The sequence below is a fragment of the Condylostylus longicornis genome, unplaced genomic scaffold (assembly GCF_029603195.1).
Source record: "Condylostylus longicornis isolate FDR11 unplaced genomic scaffold, ASM2960319v2 ptg000007l, whole genome shotgun sequence".
Classification (NCBI taxonomy): Eukaryota; Metazoa; Arthropoda; class Insecta; order Diptera; family Dolichopodidae; genus Condylostylus; species Condylostylus longicornis.
Window position 1 is genome coordinate 219,174 of NW_026577976.1, and position 24,137 is coordinate 243,310.

At 24.7% G+C, this 24,137-nt stretch overlaps 1 protein-coding gene across 1 annotated transcript; it reads right to left on the reverse strand.

The window, feature by feature from the left end:
• Positions 1–2,818: 2,818 nt before the first annotated feature.
• LOC129618479 (putative polypeptide N-acetylgalactosaminyltransferase 13) lies at positions 2,819–10,003 on the reverse strand (the record flags this gene model as incomplete). Its single annotated transcript, XM_055533263.1, has 8 exons — positions 2,819–4,384; positions 5,147–5,323; positions 5,456–5,607; positions 5,726–5,807; positions 6,944–7,316; positions 7,672–7,841; positions 7,913–8,073; positions 9,872–10,003. Coding segments are annotated over 8 exons (1,821 nt in total), but the record flags the coding sequence as incomplete, so codon positions are not given.
• Positions 10,004–24,137: the final 14,134 nt, after the last annotated feature.

Genomic DNA, 24,137 nt, shown 5'->3' on the forward strand with positions numbered 1-24,137 from the left:
ACGTTTTAGAACTATTCGGGTTCATCTATCTTTGCCTCTCGATAATTTTAATGCCTATATACATAAATTAAACAAAACAGGTCCTTAGTAGTTTTCTTGTTTGCTTTACAAAACTATTTTTTAATTACATTTGAACAAATATTGCTAAATACTATATGTACGTTGCTCTATTTTAATGCATATTACTTTTAATATTTACAAACAATACATATTATGTAATTCTCACCAAATTAAATACTATATTTCAAAACAGCAAATTTTAATTTAAACAAAATGAGTCACATTGTGTCGCCATTTAAAAATTTTCTCATTTTTTAATTTTTTATTGTTGTTTTGTAAATTTCAATAATTCTTAATGTAAAATCAGCTAATGAAATTAGCGTCAGCAGAATAACACTTCAAATATTTCAACAATATATCAATTAATAACTCTCAATATTTTAAAAACAACATGAAGGAGGAAAACGAATAAGTAAATAAATAATTGAATAAATAAACAAAACAAAATATAAATTTATTCCATTACGAAAAAAAAAAACAACTCAGAACAGTTAAATGAAAAACGAAAAGTTTTTGTTTCTTTTCATTTTTTTTTTTGTTTTTTTTTTACATTTTCTTTTTTTTTTTACATAAAAATCGTTTTCATTTTAAAAATCTATTTATTTCCAATCATTATCCTTGTACTATTTATTAGACGACTATTTAATAATAAAGCCTTAATGTTGATGACACTTTGGCACAAAAAAAATTTTCTATACATATAAACACACATAATACCCGTATACAAACGCGACGAAAATAAATTTTGAGAAATGAAATAAAATACAATAAAAAGAACAGGAGAGAAAGAAAAAAAAATAAGCGTCATAATAATTTACAGTTATTTTTCTTTCTTATTTCATTTTTCATTATAATATGACTCCTTTCTACCATTTCCAACAACATAAAAAAAAAAACGACATTATTTGTTCTTACTTCCGCTCCCCTACTTTAAAGCTGATCCCATTCTACTTTAATGTAGTTTTTCCTTTTTTTTTCTGAACAAAATGAAAATAAAATCCCCAAAAAACTTATTTGACCGTAAATTATTCTGAAAGAGCTATAAAATAATATCACTTTAAAAAAAAAACATAATAAAAAAACACAATAACAAAATTAAAAAAAAAACAAAACAAAATAAATAAATACAAACAAAAATGAAAAATAAAAATTTGCAATTTATATTAATAATAAAAATGAAAAAAAAAAAAAATGAAATGAAAAGTTTATCTCTGAACCACTTACCAAAGGACTATTACTTTAATAATAATTTTGAACTGTAAACTCGCTATCCTGTAAACGGATCTTATTTCGATTGTAACTTTTCCATAAAAAGAGAAAACAATATTAAAATATTCACCAGATTTTTGTATCAGTATAATGTTATAACACAAGAGAAATTTATCATAACAAAGTGAAAGCAAAATGTTTTAATCGAGCCCCCTGACAACACTATTTTAGTTTCAACACTGTATAAATATTGTAAGTCGAGTTCACTTCTAATAAAAACGACCACATTGTATTTTAAAAAATCAATTATTTAGGCATCAATAGTTATTAATACTATACGGGGGCCATACATTTTTCTGAAGATTATGTTAAACTTCGTAATACCACAGAAAATTCTATGCAAATATTCACGAATAGTCCTGGTTTAGAATTATATCTACAAAAGATGCTGAGATGCCATTAGCGTTACACTAACTCCTAAATGAACTAAGTTACACTGTGCTGGTTATCTGGACATTTCGCAGTGAAAGGAAGCGAAGCGACAGATACGTCGGGGAGGAAGGTGACCATATACTGTTGGTTGAGTACTAAAAAAATAAATCAGAGGAGGAGCAGTCGCAGCGCTAAAGAAGTCTTCTAGGGCTGCGGCACACCAAGGGGTTTCTGTGATTTAAGAAGATTATAGAATTGTTCAAAAATCAAATGAGAATCTCCATCGGTACCTTAGGTATCACCTTATGGGGATGGGCCGAGAAAGTGAGAATGCTTGAATATTTTGCAGGGAGGATAGGGAGACCTCGGGTCACCTTCTGGAAGATTGTGGGGCTCTCATCCGCAGAAGAAGAGAAATACTGGTGAACTATGTACTCACTCTAGCAGAGCTGCGGTCCATGGGACCTTTCATGATATTCATTATATCCCTGAGAAATTAGTCAGCTTCTTATAATCGAATCAATATAGATGGAATTTGGTAAATATATCAGTAAAAGCATATGATCAAAAATAAAAACAAAGTGACAGTGACAATGTTGGGTTAGTTGTTATGTATTTTTCTTTCAAAATGTTGCAAACATTTGACTGCTAACAATATATATATATTTATACTATTATGTATAAAGTTAATAAAAATAAAAAGCTACTTAACAAATTATGGCCGACTATTTTTTTACTCACCAAAATTTCGTTGCCTTTAACTTGAAAATAAATAAGAAATAAAAATAAATTTTATAAATTTTTTTAATAAAAAAAGAAAATATATAAGTTATATACTTACATAATTAGATTTACTGACAATGCAAATTATTGTTGATTTTACAAAAAACAATTGAAATTTAAAAAAATCTTGATAAAAATTTGTAAGAAACCTTAAATAAAATTTTTTTCTCATATTTATAAAATATTTTAATAAAAATTTTAACCTATAAAACCTATAAAACAAAGTTTCTAATTGATTTCTCGTAGCATTTAACCTTATCAAATGGTTAAACATATTAAATGCTTTATAGAAAAGTTAAAGTTTTATTTGGGATCAACAAGACAATTGTTTTTTACAAATTAAGTACGCTAGCAAGTTAAATTTTTTAAGGCACTTAAAAAAATTTAGTATATTTAATTCAATTCTAAAATCATTTTTAGTAAATTCCCTTATATTAAACATCCTTATATATTATATTACCGCTGAAGTGACCACGTTTTGCAGGTTCTGTGAGGAATATTAGGAGACCTAAATACCCTATTTAGAAGAAATGTGTTACTCTCACTCCTAGGAGAAGCGAAATACTGGGCTACTTTGCTCTCACGGCGGCGCAATTGCTGGATAGCTATGCTTTGCACTCAGTGGAAAGAATACAATACATTCTTATATGTGGTCGTGGCGCACCATTAGCCGGTTTTAAAAATTTACAAATATACAAATTTACCGCAATACAAAGTTAGCACCTTTCAGAAGGATTATGAAATATTAATATAACAAGTTCGGCTATGTTTAATCAATTTATTTGAATAATTTTATTTTTGCTCTTTAATTTGTGATTTTCGTTTTATTTTTTAAATAATTTATTCAAAATAAACATTTTCAATTTTTGTTGCGATATCGCGTCCTGCTAATTTTTATGTCATATGATGTGAACTTCAATCAACTCTACTGTTATCGACTAATTTAATATCACAAATATTTTATTTTCTTATTACTTTTAATTATTTTTACATTTTGTACAATGTATAACAGATTTTAATCTTTAATAAACTATATATATTCAAAATTTCAAAATAATAAAAAGTTATGTAGTACATGTAGTTCTACGAAACTTCAAATTATAAATTACATACTTATTATTACTTATAGCTCATTTTTTTTGTAAAATAGAAAATAGAAAAAGTTTTTTTTCCTAGGATAGTTTTGTCTCTTTATGATACCACCGTGTATTCTTTTCCAATTCCCTGTCACTAATTTACACGTCTTCACATTATATACAGTGTTCAAAATGTTATATTTTCCCTATAGAACATTAACATTCTATAGTGTATGTTGAAATATTAATATCATAACTTTTGTAATTCAACTGAAAAACTAAATAATTGTGATGGATTACCACGACGACATAAACTAACAGTAATTTTATCTTTGTTAAAATTATCTAAACATAGTTGAGTATCTTTATGTATTAGATTTTCACCAGAACGTATCCAACTTTGTGTACCACCATTCATCATATTATACGCTTCTCTATCCCTTCTTAATAATAACGATGTTGAAAAAATTTTATTCATATTTTTCGTATTTTGATTCTCAAAATTAATATTATTATACACATTGTTATTATTATTATTAGAAATACTGTTAGAAAATTCTATTTCATTATTATTACATTTTTCTACTATAACATTTTCAGTTTTTCTCATTACATTTATACAATCTGTACCGGATTTTGTACTCAATTTTCCAGTTGTTGAATGTAAATACCAATCGGTTACGTCTGTATCCTGGCAATTTTTCATAATTAATTTAGTTTTATTTTGTTCTTTTAAAGTATTTTTTCCTATTATTCTTTTAATAGATAAACATTTATTACCAGATGTTAGTTTACCGAAAGCAATATATTCTTCATTTGGTAACCTTTTTGTTAAAACATATGAAAATTGTTGATATACCAAGTGTATCATGACGATGACAAAAAAAGTATCCATTATTGTATTCATAGATGATCAAAAAAAAAATAAAAAATAAAGTTTTCAAATTAGTACTTAAAAAGCAAGAAAAAAAAAAGTAAAAAAGCAATTTCAAATAATTTTAATATTTTTTTAGAAATTACAATAAAAAAAAATTTTTTTGTCACACAAAATATTCTTTTGAAAAATGAAAAAATTCTGTTGAAATGGAGATAGCTAGATTGTATGTAAGAGGAATTATTTATGCCCTGAAAAAGGATAATAATATAAATAAAAAATCCTTTACGAAAATAATGAGAAAATGTACAAAAAAAAATTTTTTTTTTTCATTTTCAAATAAAATTTTGTAAAAATAATTTTAAATAAAAATATTTTTAATAAGGTTCATCCAATGTCCAATAGAAGAAACAGCGATAATTTTAGGTGTGTGTATCTTCTAGAAGAATGTAGCACACTAAACATCCACCGAAGTAATTGAGAGTAGTTCATAATGAGAAAATGTTTTTCAAATAAAAAAGAAGAATCATCCACACCAATAATAACTATTGTAAGCAACTACTCTTCTAAACTATTTCTACCGGGATATTTGAAATGTAATAAACTTTTCAAGGATTGAATTTATTCAAGCTTACATTTAAGTGCATAGTTCCAATATTAAAATGAAATTATTACATTGGTTGTATTACGAAAAAAATAACAACAGTTTTACCTCATTTCTGGCATTACATTTCGTAAGAACCATGAGAACGATTGACATTGCAGCTTTTCTTTAAGCTCATTAATTCGACTTGTATCAGGCATTTCTATAGCTGATGCTTTAGGCTTTATTGAATAAAAAAAGTACTTATACTCATCTAACCAGGATTCAGCTATCACTTTAGTATTACTAAAAATAAAATTAAAAATTACATTAACGAAAATCATCTATAGGACGTAAATTTATTCGATAAGTTAGAACAAATTACCACATATAGCGCATGTTACTTCATTACCATTTAATAATAAATGCAATATTTACCTTATATATGTACCAGCATTATGAGCCATTGGTAAATCAAAAGAATGTTCTTGTGTAAATAAATGACCTACGCGACTGCATGGTACAATATCAATTTGACCACCGCAACACCAAAGTTTTATAGCCATTTCTATTGATTCGCCTCCCCACATCTAAAAAACAAAAAGTTTTTTAAAAGAGTTTTCGAAAGTGCTTGCCGTAATTTTCGCTTGCCGAGTTTTAAATAATATTATCTGTACAATATCATTTAAAACTCTTATACGAACTTACTTTCAAAAGCTCATTGAATCCTTGCAACGTTAAAAACCATTCTTTAGACATCATGAATATACCACCAGAAAATGCTGGACTCCTAAACAGCCCATTTTAATTTCAAATTTAATTTATAAAAAGATCGAGAAGAGAATGTAGCGTTTATTATAATAAAAAAATTTAATTATTAAATGCTATTTTTTAATTTTTTATTTAATTTAAAAATTTTTAAATTTAATTAATTTACAATTAAATTTTTGAGTATGAATAGTTAAGTGTAATATTTTTTATACAGGCTGTATAAAAAATTTTTTAACAGAGTGAAAACGTTCATTTTCTTGGTGACATTACACTGGAGCTTTCTCTTATTTTTAACATTAGAGCTTGTTAACTTTGCTTTAATTTGGTATATGAGTCATTTTCAAACCTATGTATTTGCATAGCCTGTATAAACAATGCATATGCAAAGCAATCGCCTGAGTGTATGCAATACATATTTTTTAAATAATAGCTTTTGCATACAATAATGAGGAATTTGTAAGACACAAACGTTATAATAATAAGCATAGATACCTGTAATTAAGAATTATCTATGCTTAATATTTGATTATTTAAAAAATATTTAGAGACCGCTTAATTAAATAGGATTCAAGGGCACTGTTTTTAACCACGTAATAAAATTGTATATTTTAAAATTTGTCAATCAAACTCATTTCTATAAACTTTTGGAAATGACACACAAATTCAAACATTAACTGTTACCCAATTGCTCATAATAAATCATTTTAAACTAAATAATTTGTAAAACTTGTATTATTCTGGATTTTAAAAATTTAATAAATATATTGGTATTTTCTTGTTTATACGTTTCGCAATTACACTATAGTTCTGCAAATTTTCTTGTCTATGTACGAACTATAAGTAGAAACATTATTCAATTTAATTATTTTTCCATCGTGTCTATAAAATTTCGCCTATTTATACATAGTTAAAATTTTCCTAAGGAATATGAACAAACATACACCTAAACATATCCGGTATATAGGCAATGTACCACGGAAACTCAAGTATTTGCTCTTCTTTTTTAAACAAATCCACTATAATCCTCTTATATCAATGTACATGCATAATAATTACAATACATATTTTGTGGAAAAATTTCTCCATAAATGAATTATTGAATAACAAAAATAAATTCGCTGTACATAAATATATATATAATACATATATACTTACGCAAAAGGAACTGTTTCATCATAACCATTTTTAATTCTAGATACACGTTCCTTTTCTGTCATTGGTATCCAATTAAAATTTAATTTCCAATCAAATCCACCTTTTAGATATGATTTACCTTTTTCATATTGAAATGTTTTTGAATTTATTATGTCTAATATAGGACTTACTCCTGATTTTGGATATAAGTATAATCTAGATATTAATGGTTCCAACCATCCTACATTCAATTCACAATGGCTATCCAAAAAGAAAATATATTTTCCGGTTGCTAATTTTGCACCAATATTACGTGATTTAATAACACCAAATCTTTTGTTATTACGAATTAATTTTATCAATGGAAGAAATTGTAAATCGATTCCTTGGGTATCTAAAAGTATATATATATATAAATAAAAGTATATATCCATTTCAGTATATACATAAAATATATGCAGTTTTTTAAATGAGAAAATAAAAAGGGTATATAATATGTATGTATATACGACTGGAATATAAAAGTAAATTAGGACAATAACAGCTTTTTAATCACATATCATCATAGAAAAAAAATTAGACCATTGCGAGCTCAAGAATTTAATTAATGATTAAATTAAAAACAGGGTTCGCAAAATGATAAAGTATGGTGATGAACGCCCTCCTATGATTTATATCTAAGTTTATTAATCAATTTTTGGAATAGAATAATTTTTAAATTAAATAAAATTAACAAAAAAATTGTTTACCATCTTCATTAAAATCATCTATAACGATGATCTCTTTTAAATATTTCAACGGTGTCCTTTGTAAAACAGAAACAATTGTCCGTAAAAGTGTTGATCTTGCTTCATTATAAAATGTTATTATCACAGATACAGTAATATCATCTGGTAAATCATAAATTTGATTTTTACAACTACAAATTGAACAATTTGAAAATATTAAAAATATCAAAACTTTGTTATATGAAAAACAAAAAAAAATTACCTTTCAGATCTAGTATCAGGTAATTGACGAATTCCACCAATTTTATTACTATTTTCAACGGCAAAGGGATATTTAATTTTTGATTTTGAGTAATTTTTGTAGTCTCTTGCAATGTAAATATCAAAATTATGAACTAAATTGTCATCAATATTAATTGTTTCCTTTTGAAATTTATTTGGAAATAAAAAAAATAAAATGTCCAATTTTTAAGGCTACTTAAATTTTTTAGATATTTTTTCAAAAATAAAATTGTTTTGTTAGATTTAAAACGTGTCAGTTAATAGTAAAAGTGAACTGTGCATGTGAGGTTATAATTTTATTATTTCAAATTCAACAAAATTTTTCTCGGAATTATAGAAAATCTTGCAACTTTGTAAATATTTTAAAAATCTTCTGAATTATTGCTTTATGTATTCTGTTCAAAAACTAATGACTAAATAAATTCATTATATTAATAACAAGGACAATTTAAGAACAGCTGTCGCACTCTAAAAAATTTATCTCCCCTTTGAGACTTTGGGGACGGAAGCTAGCTATGTTTGGTCGTCCACATTTAAGGCAATTGGTGGGTATTCTCAATGGACACTGCCTCTCAATGGTCCATCTAGAAAGGATTGGCAGGGCAGTGAACGAAGTTTGCCTTTTGTGTTGGAAGAGGACGAAACGATGGAGCACTTATATGTGTGAAAACGAGACGGTTTCTCGCCAACGACTGGGATGCTTCTAGGGCAAGGGGGCTTTATAATCCCCGGGATGATCTCGCGGCTTGATGGTGCTGCTATACTGTGGTTTGTTAGGAGCTGGGGTAAAGGGGTAATGTAAGTTGGGACGGGAATCACAAAAGATCCTAAGGGTGGACGTGAGCGTGGCTTAAGAGTCTCGGTCCTGCGGGAAAAAAAAACAAGAACATTACTTTTTGTATAGAGCGCATGCAACAACTGATAAAATCATTTAGGTTCTCTTATTCTTTAATAACAAGCAGAATAAAGTTATAATTAAATTTTGCTTTGCTTTACTATTTGCTATACAAATTGGATTTGGAAAAAGTAATATTTTCATATACTTATGATTTAATACAAAAAATAATTATTATACAAAATATTATGTCTCATAAATATTAATATAAAAATTTTGCACATAAAAAATGCAAATACAAGTTTCCTGTAAATTGATAGGACGAAAATTCCAAAAGCAAAAGAAGTTTTGTAAATAAAGAAAGAATTTATTAATAATAAAAACTTGAAATTTAAAAATTAAATGGAAATTTAATGCCATGTACATATGTACATATGTCTATCAGGCGACCCCAGTTTAGAGACTAAATCCACAATCATTTCCAAATTTGTATGAACATCACAGGGAGCCTTGGAAATAACTTTCGGGAAAAAAATTGGATTTCTGTTAATTCTATAATATATTATTTAAATATTCGACGTTCAAATATTAATAGTTAAATAAAAAATTCGTTTTGTAAGTTCGCTAGAAAAATGTATCCAATCTTTTCTTTCTTCCTAATGGGCGAAACAAAATTACAAATAGAAATTTTTCATTTAAAAGTTACAATAAACAAATCAACGTAATTTCTTTTATTTTTGATTTCTAATTAGGAAAAATATCGAAAAAATAATTATAATACTCGTATATCTAGGGGACTTTTAATAACATACTCCAAAAAAATGGGAATACTCACAAATTGAATAATAACTAAGCGATTTGTATACTTTGGAATTATAGAACCTTAAGTAGAGTTTTTGTAAATATTATTGCTTTGAAATATTTCGGAAAATAATTTTAGGTTACTGGCGCGATGAAAGTTAATGGCATTGACATTAATAAAAATTATATTGGTATTATATAAAAATAGTAACCCCATTTATTTTTATTGTCTAGCTCTTTCCAGCTTGCATATGGCTATATTTAAATTATTAGTTCTAAATTAAACAAAAATTAAACACATACCAAAATTTGTTGCGTTACTAATCCACTAAATCGAGATGTTCTTAATACAAATTTTAAATTTATAATAAAAAAACAACTAAAACTTATTATTGAACTTATAATTAAAATATTAAAAAATTTCTTTCTTCGCAATTTTTTATTCATTTTCTTTTTTTATTTCATATAACATTCATTTTTATTTTCAAATAACTATTTCATACTTAATTACAATTTAACCTAGTTACCTAAAAGTTTACAATAATAATTATAGCAAATGAGAAAAAAAAAATTAAAAGTTTTAAATTAAAAACTATAAAATTCTATTTTAAATTTTTTTATTATACTAGAGTTAGAAATTCGTTCGTATATCATTATTAATTGGCGATTTTAAGTCTACTGATATATGAAAATTTTTTACTAATTTACAGTTGACTTGAGAAAAGTTTTTTCTAAAATCACATAAAAAGTAACTGTATATGTATAGGTACATTTATAAATACACATACATATGTACATATAAGTATTTCTAAAAATATTCTTAATTTAAATATTATTTTATATTTATTTCATTAAAACACAAAAAACAACAAACATAAAACTACAAACTTCTCTCTTCCACCCCACATACACAGCACTTTATTATCATTCTACGTAATTGTTTTAATTATATTATTTAAAACGGTTCTTTTTTTTTTTAAATAATCACAAAAACAACAAGATTTTTAGCGCCGCAACTCTTCAACCGCGATTATTTTCGTGATTAGATGTGTGTACTCACTTCTGTGTAAAATATAATTATCAAAACTAGTAACAGACTATGTGTGCAAGTTTCTATATTCAAATTTTTTATTACCACCAATGAAAATTGCACTAAATAAATTCCTCTCTATTATTACTCTTAGTAAGTCTTAATTTTTTTCCATTTTTTGCTTGTTTTATTTTTATATTATACTCTTAGAGTCTTAGACAAAATATAAATATTATATTTAAGCTTTAAAGAAAAAAAAAGAGAGAAAAATAAAACAATTACTAATTAAAAAGTAAAACCTAAGGAATTTTAGTAATAATTGTATAGAAAATCTTAAATAACGTTATAGTAATTACGCGTAAGTACAGTAATTTGTGTGCGAGAGTATGTAAATTTGTTATATTCACTTATATGATAATTCACACACAACTGATAAGTTCTGTTTGGGAATTTTATGAATTATGTTATACAAATCTTATGTATATATAGGTGTAGTAGGTATGTGTATCGCGGGAGATGATGATAAGAATGATCGGATGATGAATATTGTCTACGTTGATTTTAAACATAAATATAATAAAGATTGCAAAAAAATATTTTAATGATAATCGCAAAAAGTTCAAGAGAAAAATATATTTTTTTTTTGTCTAATAATAATTTTTAATGAATAGTGTAAGAGAATATGTACTGATAACAGAAACTGTATAGGTATTGATAACGTCATTTTAAAGTAAGGTCATTTTAAATAGAGATGAAAATATAATATTGAATGAATAAATTACTTTAATGTCTTAAATTAATTAATAAATTAATTTTGACAAAAACGAAATTTAATACAAAATTCGAGATAGGAATTAGTTTTTGAAAAGAATATTGTAAATTTAGTATTGACGAAAATATTTATCATAAAGCACAAGAATTTTACTTGATAGATATAAGAGATATAATATGTAGCCGCTCCGATATTCCAATAGAGCATGATGTCGTCATTAATTTATTTTATTTCTCCAATAGTGAGAAGAAATAGGAAATTTTAATTTTAATTTCGAATTTTAATAAGGAGTTTTTGCGTAAATATTATTACTCAGCGTCAAATTCTTCATAGGAATCCATTTGTCTCGTGCGAACATACGAGAATTCAAAAATGAAAAGAACAAACAGTGAACGTTTTTTTATCTGTACAATTTTAAATGAGCTAATCTTAATCCATATAATCTTAAGTGAGCATTTTTATATCCGTACAAAGGTATTTAAGATTTAACCATCTCTGCTAGTCTATCCGATCGTCCCAACGATAACTCGAAAACTAATTGAAGTAAGGTAGCCGAATTTCAACAAATAATTTATAATTGTAAATGTCGGAACAAGAATGCTGTTTTCAATAAACACTGTTGAGATAACATGAACGCTTATGATAGCTATGATACAATTTCAAAAGCTATTTGGCATTATCTGAGATATTATTGAAATTTTTTTGGTCGTTGTAGTAGCTGCCATACAATTTCGACAATTTGGTCATATGTTATAGAATTTATGCTGCAATTTTATATAAACAAGTTTATATTATAAATACCATATAAGCATAACATAACACTATACATATAAGGAAAAAAAATTTGCTGAAACTGTGTTGTAATTACAGTACAACTATTAAAATCATTCATTTGTACGGGTATCACAAAGTTAACACGGTCAACTCTACATATTCTCGTTTTGTTTTTAAAACAAAAATAGAAAATTTCAAAATATTGAAATTTTTGTTTCATTTCGAGACATCGTACATAAATCACGAACAGCCTTTCAAATACTCTATAAAGTGATAATAACGTTGATTTACATTTTAATCGATTTGCTAATTAATAGCATATAATTAGTTTTAAACTTTTACACTTTACACCGATATTTATACTTTACAAATATTTTTAATGCATTATAATTACTGTTGCAATATATCTTTATACATATGCATATATGAATATAAAATTACGGCAATTAACAAACAAGAATAATAATTATAATTAGTAATAGCACTATGAGTTGAAGAACGCACAATAAATTTACGTTTTCTGTCATATTTTATGGATTACATTCAATATCAATTTTTACGTTTTGTATGAAATTTAAAATTATTTAATGTTAAATTCTTCAGGTCAAAAGTTGTTATACAATACATTATACAGAGTACTATATACACAGACTCAATGAAAATTTTGCCAATAGAAATATTTTTTAATATAAACTGATGTCTCTATTCGGCTCGTTAAGTGGTTAGGCGGCTTTGGAGTGGCTGTTGACTTCCACATTATTTCGTTCAGAGCTATGTTGAATAGTAGTGGGGAGAGTGGACATCCCAGTCTTGCAGCTGCTTCGATGCGTAGTGGCTCACATAATTTACCATTATGGAGGACTCTAACTTCAGCATCCTTGTATAGAGCTTGTATGAGGTTCCTTATTTTTTATGGTATTCCCCTGATAGTCAATGCTCTCCATCAAAAATTATTAGTAATTATTTTTTATTATTGTTCATTTAACTAAAAGTATATAAAGAAATTAATCATCCTGGAAAATATTCCTATAATAAAATTTCCTTCTTTATTTTTTACAAATTCATATAAGTATATAAGTGCTTGCACTATATTTCAATTCGTGCTATTAGTATAGGATATTTTCATACCTTATTGGTATAGAATATATTGTAAATTTTATTAGATAAATTTATTTTCAAACCTCTAATATGTAGTGGCCCCATTATAAAAAAATATAAAATTCTTAACAAATATTGCATTTGCATGATAAAAGAAAAATAAAGCACAATTTACAATTTCTGTGTATACCTCCATATACAGTTATATACATAGAATACTTTTGTATTTTTAAAATAAACTGCAATTTTTATACCTTTCATATTCATCAAATTTTTCTTTAAATGTTCTTATATACATACATATCACACATATGAACCCATAGTGGCTATTTATGCAAAAAAATCTATTTAAGAAAATGTTTAGAAAATCTATTTTTAGGTGTCATTCATTAACATAAAAAAAATTTGTTTTCTAATTCATTCCGTACTAAGTTGGAAAGCTTAAGATAGGACTTGCAACTTATGTTAGACAATTAAACAATTTTGTTCAACAAATTTCATTAAAATTTTCACAAATTCAAAAGCATTAATCAAAATTGCAAGAATTTCACTCTTTTTGAATTTTTAATCCAATATTTTCTGCGTAGCTATAAAAAAAAGATCAATCATTCTTATAATTCAAACAAATCGTATGAAAAAAAATTTCATCAGCTTTGGTGATTTCATATTTCAAGATTGCGAAAAACAAATCTTCATTCAGAAATATGAAATTTTTATAAGTACAAAAAACATATATAATGTGTTAACAATAATTAATGGATGCAATTTTAAATAGGTAGTTAACACCAAATTTCAACATTATTGTAATAAACTACATAATATTAAAAAATTGCATATATTCAGGCGAAACTTATCGAAACATGCAATTTATTGTGTACATACACATAATTTTAACCAGAATGGTGGAACTTTTAAAGTATTATATACATAAGGTGAAAAATTATTTTATCTTTCACACTTTTTTCTCTGCCTTGAGAACCGTGAACAGTTAAAATTATGAAAAATCTAAAGGTAAATTAAGTGCTCATATTATATATAAACACTGCACAAAATATAATTTTATTAAACTAGTCATAGAAATCATTTTAAAACCTAGATATGTTTAAATAAATTTTCGTATTTTGGAAGATATGAGTTATTAACCATATGAGTACAAACTTTTCCCATTATATACATAGTTTGAATTAGTGAAAATTATTTATTTAGAATAGCCTATATTTCTCAAATCATCACTAAGCAAAGGAATCAGTTTGCAGCTCAAACAAAATATGTAAAGTCTGGAATATGACTTCGTTATACTGACGCACTCAGCTGAATAAGTGCAACTCATCATATTATATAAGTTAGCAGGGAGAACAGAAAGAATAGATCTGAAAATAAATATAGCCATAGATTAACCTGATGAGAATTAAAAACATGAATCAGGTCCACGTTTGCGTTCAGGGTGCAACCGTTGAGGTGGTATTAGAATTATAAACCTAAGTACAACAATAGCAAAAGAGAGAGGAACAAATAAAGACATAGAACGCAGGATTTCTAAGGCAAGACGTGCATTTTGCAGATTTTGAGCAACCTGGAAGTCAGCCCATATAGTACGCGCAAGCAAAATAAGAATAGTAAACGTGTGTATTAAGTCAATGCTACTTTACGGAATATTGCTGGTGTCCAAGCCAACATGCAAAAGACCCAGGTTTTCGTTAATAAATGTTTCAAAATTATGCAAATTATGAACCACGAACTATGGGTAATAAGGAAACAAGATATAATAGGAATGCCAATAAGAAGAAGAAAACAGAAATGAATTAGTCACATATTAAAGAGTCCAGTAACATCAGCAGCACGTCAAACCTTGAAATGGAGCCCCAAAGGGCAAAAAAATGTGGGGAGATCAAAAGAAACATGGCAAAAAAGTTAGCAGACAGCATTAGAGCAAAACTATTAAATATGAGTAGAAATAAAGAAACTGATACAAAATAGAAAAATTTGGAGAGGTAATGTTGAAACCCTATGTTGAAAAAAAATATTTTATTCTTAAAGATTTGGGACAGGTTGTAAATCGTATTGACTATCAACTTTACCAACACTATTTCTAATATTATAGATACATATGAACAAAAAAAAAAAAGAAGAATTCTTAAATTTTATAATATGCAATAAAAAAATTTTACCATGATCGTATTAAAATTACATAGTATACGTACACAGTACATGCCCACATTTATCAAAATTATAATTAATAATTATTAATCCAGACATAATAAAAATGAACGTGATTGTGAAATAGTTTAAAAATTAATAATAATTTTTTTATTTAAATTTACAAATGAATCATTTTCAAATCATAAATAACTTATAAGTAATTAATTACCAATTAAAATAAGTCATAATAAAATATAATATTAGACCGCCTAGCTAGTACAAAATTATTTTTAATCATAATTGCGTATCTATTAAATTGTTTACATTTTCAATTAATATATTACAAGTACATATATACCTACATATATATAATGTAGGTATTTTATTTTGCAATGAATTTCCATAAATTATCTCAGTTCGGTATTTGAATTGTACGTATAGTATTTAGGTGTTATTAATACAAAATTCAGGTGCTCTTAATAATACAAAGGTATTGAAACTTAAAATTTAAATATTAATTAATAATAAAATACAAAGTTGACATGCATAATGTTGAATTGCATCATATGAAAACTCAAATCGACCTTTACAATTTTAGAAAAAAAAAATTAAAATATCATTGTCTACAATTGAATTCGTCTAGTCTATAAAGTCATAAGAGTTGAACTGATATAAAGGTAAATTTAAATTTTTTTAAACGTTTTCATTATATTACCGTTATCACGACTCTAAATTATCGTACTAAATCAGTATTATAAATTGCAAGTACATGAATTAAATAAAAATTTAATTGATAATTAAAATGAAATTACAGTTATATTAGTCACTGTAATGAAATTTGCTTTAAGCATCTTATTAAACTCATCTTATATTAAAATTTAGAAGCTAGGACAATCATACTTAAAAAAATTTTTGTTGCTCCGCCTATTATAAAATGCATGCCTTATTTATAACAGAATAAACTTGCTTAACACTTTCACATACATATATATTTTATAACCTTTGGTCCGTCCTCCGGACAAATAATTTGAAATGCTAATTTTGTTTACAAATTTTTGCTTAGTATACAAAACACCCAGGTCCGAAATGAAAAACATTAATCTGCAGCATATTTTAATTAAACTTTAGTAGTTAGATACCATCTATTAAATAACCTCAGTAATATTTTTACCACAAATAGCGATGAAACACAAAATGGAATAATATTCGAATTCAACAGAATTGTCTATAGAGAAATAGTTTCATTTATAAATAATATTTCATATAATCTTATTTCGTATATGCACCATGTTAAATGTTTTATGATGCAATTATCGAAATTATTTGCAAAACATTTAAATAAAAGAATAAATATTAAATCTGGAACAAAACTATCTTCATAATGAACCTCTCCAGCACATATACATACATAACAAATTTAAATTAACAAGTTTTCACTATATTTGTGTATATACTATGTACTTGAATATCCGTATAGATAAATAGTACACAAAGTTCTTAAACATAGTATACATTGTAAATTAAAATTAGCATTATTTTTTTATGCGTATACAAAAACATTTTGAATACCATTTTTACGTTTTAATACATATGTACGCGTATATATACATGTATACATACATGAATTTTCACAATTGATTATCTCACCAAATTATTTGCATTCGATTAAATTTTCGATCGTTCCCAGTTTTTAATCTCGTGCGATTTATAAATTTTTGTCTACTTTTTATCAATTAAAAAACAAAATTAAATTTTTACTATCTCTTTTGCTCTTATGAAATATTTTGTTTATAAAATAATATGAAAATTCTTTTCTATTCCCATTTCATATATATGTATATATATATAGTTTTTATCTTTAAACTATAATGTGTTCCCTACATTTAATTTTTCTATATATATACTTATATGCGAACATAACACCATTTCTACATACCATAATATATGTATAAAAACTTCGTGTGTACTAAGCCCTCTGATTATACGGTATTATCGGTTGTATATTTAACACACTTATGCTTTATATTCATTTTATATTATAAAATTTCAATACGTATACGCGAATTAAGAGTAAATTGAAAGGCTAATTAAAATACGTACCTATACATGCTAGAAATTCACCTGTACAAAATACTATATGTATATATTATAATAATAGGTTATATATAGTGAAAAATTAATTCAAACCCTAAAGTATAAAATACTCGTATCTAAAGCACTATAAACAAATAATATAACGAAAAATGATAAACAAAATAAAATAAACAATAAACTAATATTGAAACGTGAATTTATCGCTAATAATTTTCTATAATAGTATATGTACGTACTTTTTAGTATATTAATACACATACACATACATAAGTATATGCCTTTATAATAATAAAATATAGTGAGATGTGAAAGGTATAGGAATTTAAAAAGGTTAAGGTGAAATGTTATTACAATAGTTAAATATTTGTTTTAGAACATGATTGTAAATATGTATACATATATATATACATACATACTTGGGTATATCTACTCTCTAATACATAAAACAAACTCTAATTGTAGAGACAATTATTACAGTTAAGTGTTATAAATTTGAGGCAATTCATGAAAAAATGAAAAAAAATTATCACAACATAATATTATGTACAATATACCTACATTATTATAGAATGTATTACTTTCCCCAACTCCAAAACAAAAGCACAGTAATTGCCCAAAACTCTGAAGTCTATACATAAAAGTATTTTAAAACTGAACTTTCCTTTTTTGATAGGAGCTAAATTTTCTTCGAAATATATGAGGTTTCGTTAAATTTTTCGATTTATATCGAAAGTAGTATATTGCATGGCAACAATAAAATACTAAATTATAGAACATTTACTTGGACAGTAATAATTTACAGTTTTACTTCAGTTTCGGCAAATTTAACGATCACCCGCTGATCACTCATTTAATTACGAATTCTTTGAGGTAATAATTATCTCGAGTAAGAATTTAGTTAAATTATGTGATGTCATTTTTATAAAAATTTACTGGTATACGACAAATACATAATATATAATTATGAAATTAATTTCACTTATGAGCAATAATTTTAATTACATATATAATTTGGTTCAGACTTGAAACAACTGCAACAAACTAGCAAATTAATCGAAATAAAAATATGACCTGATAAGAGAAACAAAACTTTAAGTAGATTGAACATTTTTTAAACGCAAACTTTTACAATTAGAAAAAAAATATGTATGTACATAATTATTATTATGTATATACTATAAACAATTTTTGAACAAAAGTGAAAATTTTATTTAAATTCAACAGTTATTTTGTATCCTAAATCATTCTTCTTAAATTTATTCTTAATATTTGGAATCGATTCTGATTACATTTTAAATCATTTGGCAACACTTCTATAATACGTATTCATTGCTCTACACATAAACATTTCACCATTGCTCTTATTTAAATTTTAATTTCTCATTATTAGATTCTCATTTTCTGTCATATTTTTTTAAAAGTTGTTCATTAAAACTATAAGCTACATTTCGAATTCTATTAGTGATCTGCATTTTTACAGAACATACAACTACAATATCAAACAAATTTTTGGATAGTGGAGAAATTCAATTTTTATATAAGAATAATTAACAAATAAGCATGTTGAGTACTTTCAATTAATATTCAACATGTGGAGAATTAAACACCTTTAATATTGTTTTAATTTTGAATACAATGAAAATAGGAAAAATAAAAATAGAAAAAAAAAATAAAACAAAAACAAAAATTACTTCTTTGTCGTAAATTTTATATTTCGTTTATTTTTTTTTTTTTTATTATTTTTCCTTTTTTTTTGTTCTATTTTTTTATTTTTGCTTTGAAGTAATTAGCTTGTTGTTTTTTTCTCATATTTTTTTTTTTATTGATTCCTCAATATTGGGGTTGAAAATTTTTACTTTAAAGCAATGAGTATTCGCATTCGCCACAGTCTAAATTTGAGTTTTATCGATATCGGACACGGGTCTTTCTTTAATTTTTAAAATTTTTTTTTTCCTTATTCCTATTCAATAATTATAAATAATTGAAATAATATATATTATTAATTAAATAAAATTTTAATTAACTTGTTGATTTGCTATTTACTAACAAAGAATTATTCTATATTAAAAGAATAAACGTGATATTGATTATATTGTTATTGTTAATGGAGAATCAATGAAAGAAAATAAAAAATCAAAATTTTTTTAATAAAAACAAATATAAAATAATTAGAAAAAATAATTTTATATTTTAATTATGCAATAATTAAACAAAATTATAACATTTAATTAAAGTATAATAATATTATAAACAAACTGTTATAAATTATCAGTTTTTATAACAATATCGAGAAAAAGAAATTTTATAATCACAATAAAAATTGTATGCAATAATAATAAGTATGTACGTATTTTAAAAACTATACTCGTATAAAAAAAAATCTTAAATCATAAAGTGTTTAATTGTTTTTTATTTTATATTTTGTAATTTTTATATACACAAAAATAATAAATATTTACAAAATAAATAACAAAAAAATTCCTTTCTGTTCTCATATTTGTTTTAGATAATTAATAAATTGTTTAAAGAATTTTTTAATTAAATAAAAGAAAGATAAAAAGAAAAATTTTACATACATTTTTAAATAAATTTTACATAATATCGGAAATTTCAAATAAAATTGAAATTATTAAATTGCATTATCGTAAAAAAAAAAATTATTTTAAGTACCTATTTTATAATAAAAATTTTACTTTTATCGAATCTTAAATGTTTTGCATTTGAATATTAAGAAAAATGTTTATTGTTGTAAATGTTATAAATCACATACATATGTACATATAGCTAATTAGAATCTTTTAATTTTCCGAGTTATTGGCTTTGAAAAACAAAAATACTGTTTTATATTTTGCGGTATATCAGTATGAAATGCAACATTATTCATGTTGCTCATATAATGTTGCCAAGAAATTTATGGAATATGCGGTAATATAAACAATAGTATACAGAATAACAAAAACAATTACAAATAAAATTTATAATAAACAATTTATTGAACTACAATAGAATATTATGATTTATCTATTAATATAACAAGAGTAAAAGTTTAAAATAAAAAGCGAAAATAATTATAAATAATTGTAAACAGTTTTTAAATTCTTAAAACAATTTAATGTTATACATGGGCTTCTAGTTCAAATAATCAACATATTCACTTACTATAAAAATATTAAAAAATGTATATACGGTATATACACGTTCCACAAAAAATCCTGTGAATAATTCGCATTAAAAAAGATTTTACTCGCCTAGTACGGGTAATATTTTCCCTCGTAATAAAACCTCTTACAAAAGTTCGCAGAAATGAAAACAAAATAGGCTGCCACATAAATTACTTCGAGTGCCTGAAAAAATTCATTGAAAAGCCTAAAATAAAATTACTTCCATACTTATTCCATTTTATATAGTTCAGTCATTACCGTAACGTTTGCACAGCGGTATCAAAATTCCATCAGAAGAAACTATCTCTGCAACAGATTTTGTAAAAGTGATGGATTTTTATAAACTTCATTTGCAATAATGAAGCTTTGCAATAATGATTCTACTATGTTTTAATGTGGATAAATTTATAGCTCTCTTTTACATATCCAAAAACCTTATAATCATGTCAATTGAACAAATGGAGTGTGCTTTGAACGTTCCACGATTTTTCTAAAGTGTCTAGACGTAGACTTAATAAATAAGTTTATATGTTTATCCAAGAAATTTTTGGATGAAATAAAAACACAAAGAGCACGAGCCGCACAACTTAAACGCATAAAAATAGTCAGTATAAAAAGAGACTTAAAATATATGTATTTTTTTAACCTGATCATTGGTGCAGTGGTTATGGCACCGGCCCTTTAACCGAAGGGTCTCGGGTTCAAACCCCGGTCAGGTCACTATAAAAATTGTATTCAATATTATATACATAGATGCAGTATGTACAGATAATATTTTATAGTTATTGACAATTTTTGTGTAGAAATATAAAGAAACTACAAAAACCATTCTTATGCAAAATATTTCAAACTGCTGATTAAATAAATTGGACTTTCAAAAAATTTATTTAGTTGACACAATATTCAAATGTTGCTTAAAATATTTTTTAAACAACATGAACAAATCAATTGGTTAAAAATAATTTACACAATTTCTTAATTAATGCAGTAAAAATATTTTCACTTTTTCAATCTATTTTATAAAAACTGCAGTAAATTCATACCGTAAATTAAATTCTTCAAGCAAACTCAAACGATTTATGAGATATACTACACATTGATCTACATATCCAAATATACACATAGACTAAAATTAACAAATTATTATAGAGAATGCAAGAATTTTAATTAATTACAATACATACAATGAACAACTCACCTGAATCTTCTCCCCCCCCCCCCCAAATTTCAATTAAAATACTTAAAGATAAAATCTTATCATTTTTTATTTTCTTTAAATAAATACATAATTTAAACTTGATAATGAAAAGTATGCGCCACATTCAAGTAAAATATAATTTTTCATATATACATACATAAGTAAATATTAATATTTAATAAGAAGAAAACGTATAACTAAGAATAAATACACGCGAACTCGCATTTCATTTTAAATTAACGAAAAAAAAAAAATTCTGAAGAAATTTGTAGGATTCCTAGAAAACAATTTTAATTTTTAATTTTTAAAGCAATTAACAAATCTAATTTCTATTTACGAATATTAGTTTAGTTTAATTAATTCCCCTGCAGAGTTTCGTTAAACCGGTTATAATTGGTTCAGAAATGTTAAATACTTATTACGATAAAAGTAAAATGGTGTTTTATATTTTATTAGTAAAATAAAATTTTTTTTTTCTTTGATAAATCTTGAGAATTAAATTATTAATGTTACCATAATTTATAATGTTACCATAGTAAAAAAGAAAAATTAATCTCAAAATTGGCTTTAAGAAGAAATTATAACTATGTGTGGACTTGTATGTAGATAATATGTACCGGCAACTTAGCAAAAATTCAATTGCTTTGTTGTAAGTTGCAAAATTTCGGTATATCAAAACATCATACGAATTCTAAGGAATAGAGGTTAAATTATTTTTTTGTGTGAAAGTCTAAAACACCAAAACTTTATAAACTCCCATAAAAATGTAAACCCCATAAAAAATGCTCAAAATTGTTTAAGTGCAGCTGATGTTTGGATGATATTGTTGAATTCCCAAGAGAAATTCTTAAAATTTTAAATGAGAGCATATTAAAATCCACATTTCAATATTTTTTTCAGAATTCCGTGAAAAATAACCTCATAATTGACATTGTCTTTGGTAATATTGCCAATATAGAATAAAAATTGAGTGTTACACAATACTTAAAAGGCATCGTCTTTTACTACATATTGTTTCCGTAATAATTTATATTAATAGAAGAAAAATACCTAAAATTTAAAATATTTATTTATTATTTATCGTTTATTTAATATTATAAAATGTAATATAATTTTTTAATTGCAAAACCATAAAATTTGCGAAAATTTTTATGAATATTTTGATGATGCTAAGTATATGATGATGCTTAAATATATGCAATATGTCTGTTTATACGGATGTATGTATATACACGTTAATAGATACAAATAATTATATTATATAATATATGTACATAGATGTAAATTTAATGATTGATGCATTTTATACACAAACTATACACAAATAATTATTAATTTGAAATAATTTAGAAAGGAATAAATAATTATTTTGAGAAATAAATTTACAAATTTTCATGTATTTTATAAATATTTTAAAAATTATAGGAAATAATTAATTAACAAAATATTATTAATAATTTCAACGAAAATTATTATTATACGAGTATAATGTTAGTGGTTATGAGATGAGAAACACTTTAAATATATAATTATATATACATACATACTCATATATTGTAATAAATGAAAAATATTTGAAAAATTATTCATTTTCGAGGTTCATTTTTATAATTAAAAAAAATGTTATATGAGATCTCATTAAAATTCAACAACAAAATATCATATTGGAGGTGAGATTTCCATATAATATTATTTCACAAATTGTATTACTTCAAGCTACTTGTACAGTGTTTTTGGTTTTTTGTCGAAAGATACTACAGTCAAATTGACATTATACTATATTTATATGTCAGAATTTAACACTTACAATATGAATAAGTACGCACTAAAATTTAATTTCGAAGGGTTTAATCCATGTTTCGGCAAGTTCATCTTAGTGTTGTTCATAAATTAGTGTGTTTTTTAGTCTAAGCTCTTTTAACTTTACTGACTATTATTAATTTGGAATTAAGCATAAAATAAGTAATTAAGATATTTTGTAACAAATTTTACAATTTTACTTTCTTTTATGGTAAATTTTAAAATGAATTCTAATTCATACATGAGAACAGAAGAATTATATAATTGATAAAGAGTGAAATTAATAGTTATAAAATTCTATTTACAGATATATTAAACATTTATATTAAACAACATAGTTCAGAATTTCAAATAACCAATTCTTCAAAATTAAACAATTATAATATCGTAAAAAATAATTGACTGAAAAATTATGCCAAATACATACTTGTATATTACTATTTAAAATGTGATGATTTTACAAATTTAATTCAATATTTTTTTTTTCAATAATTTTAATTTTC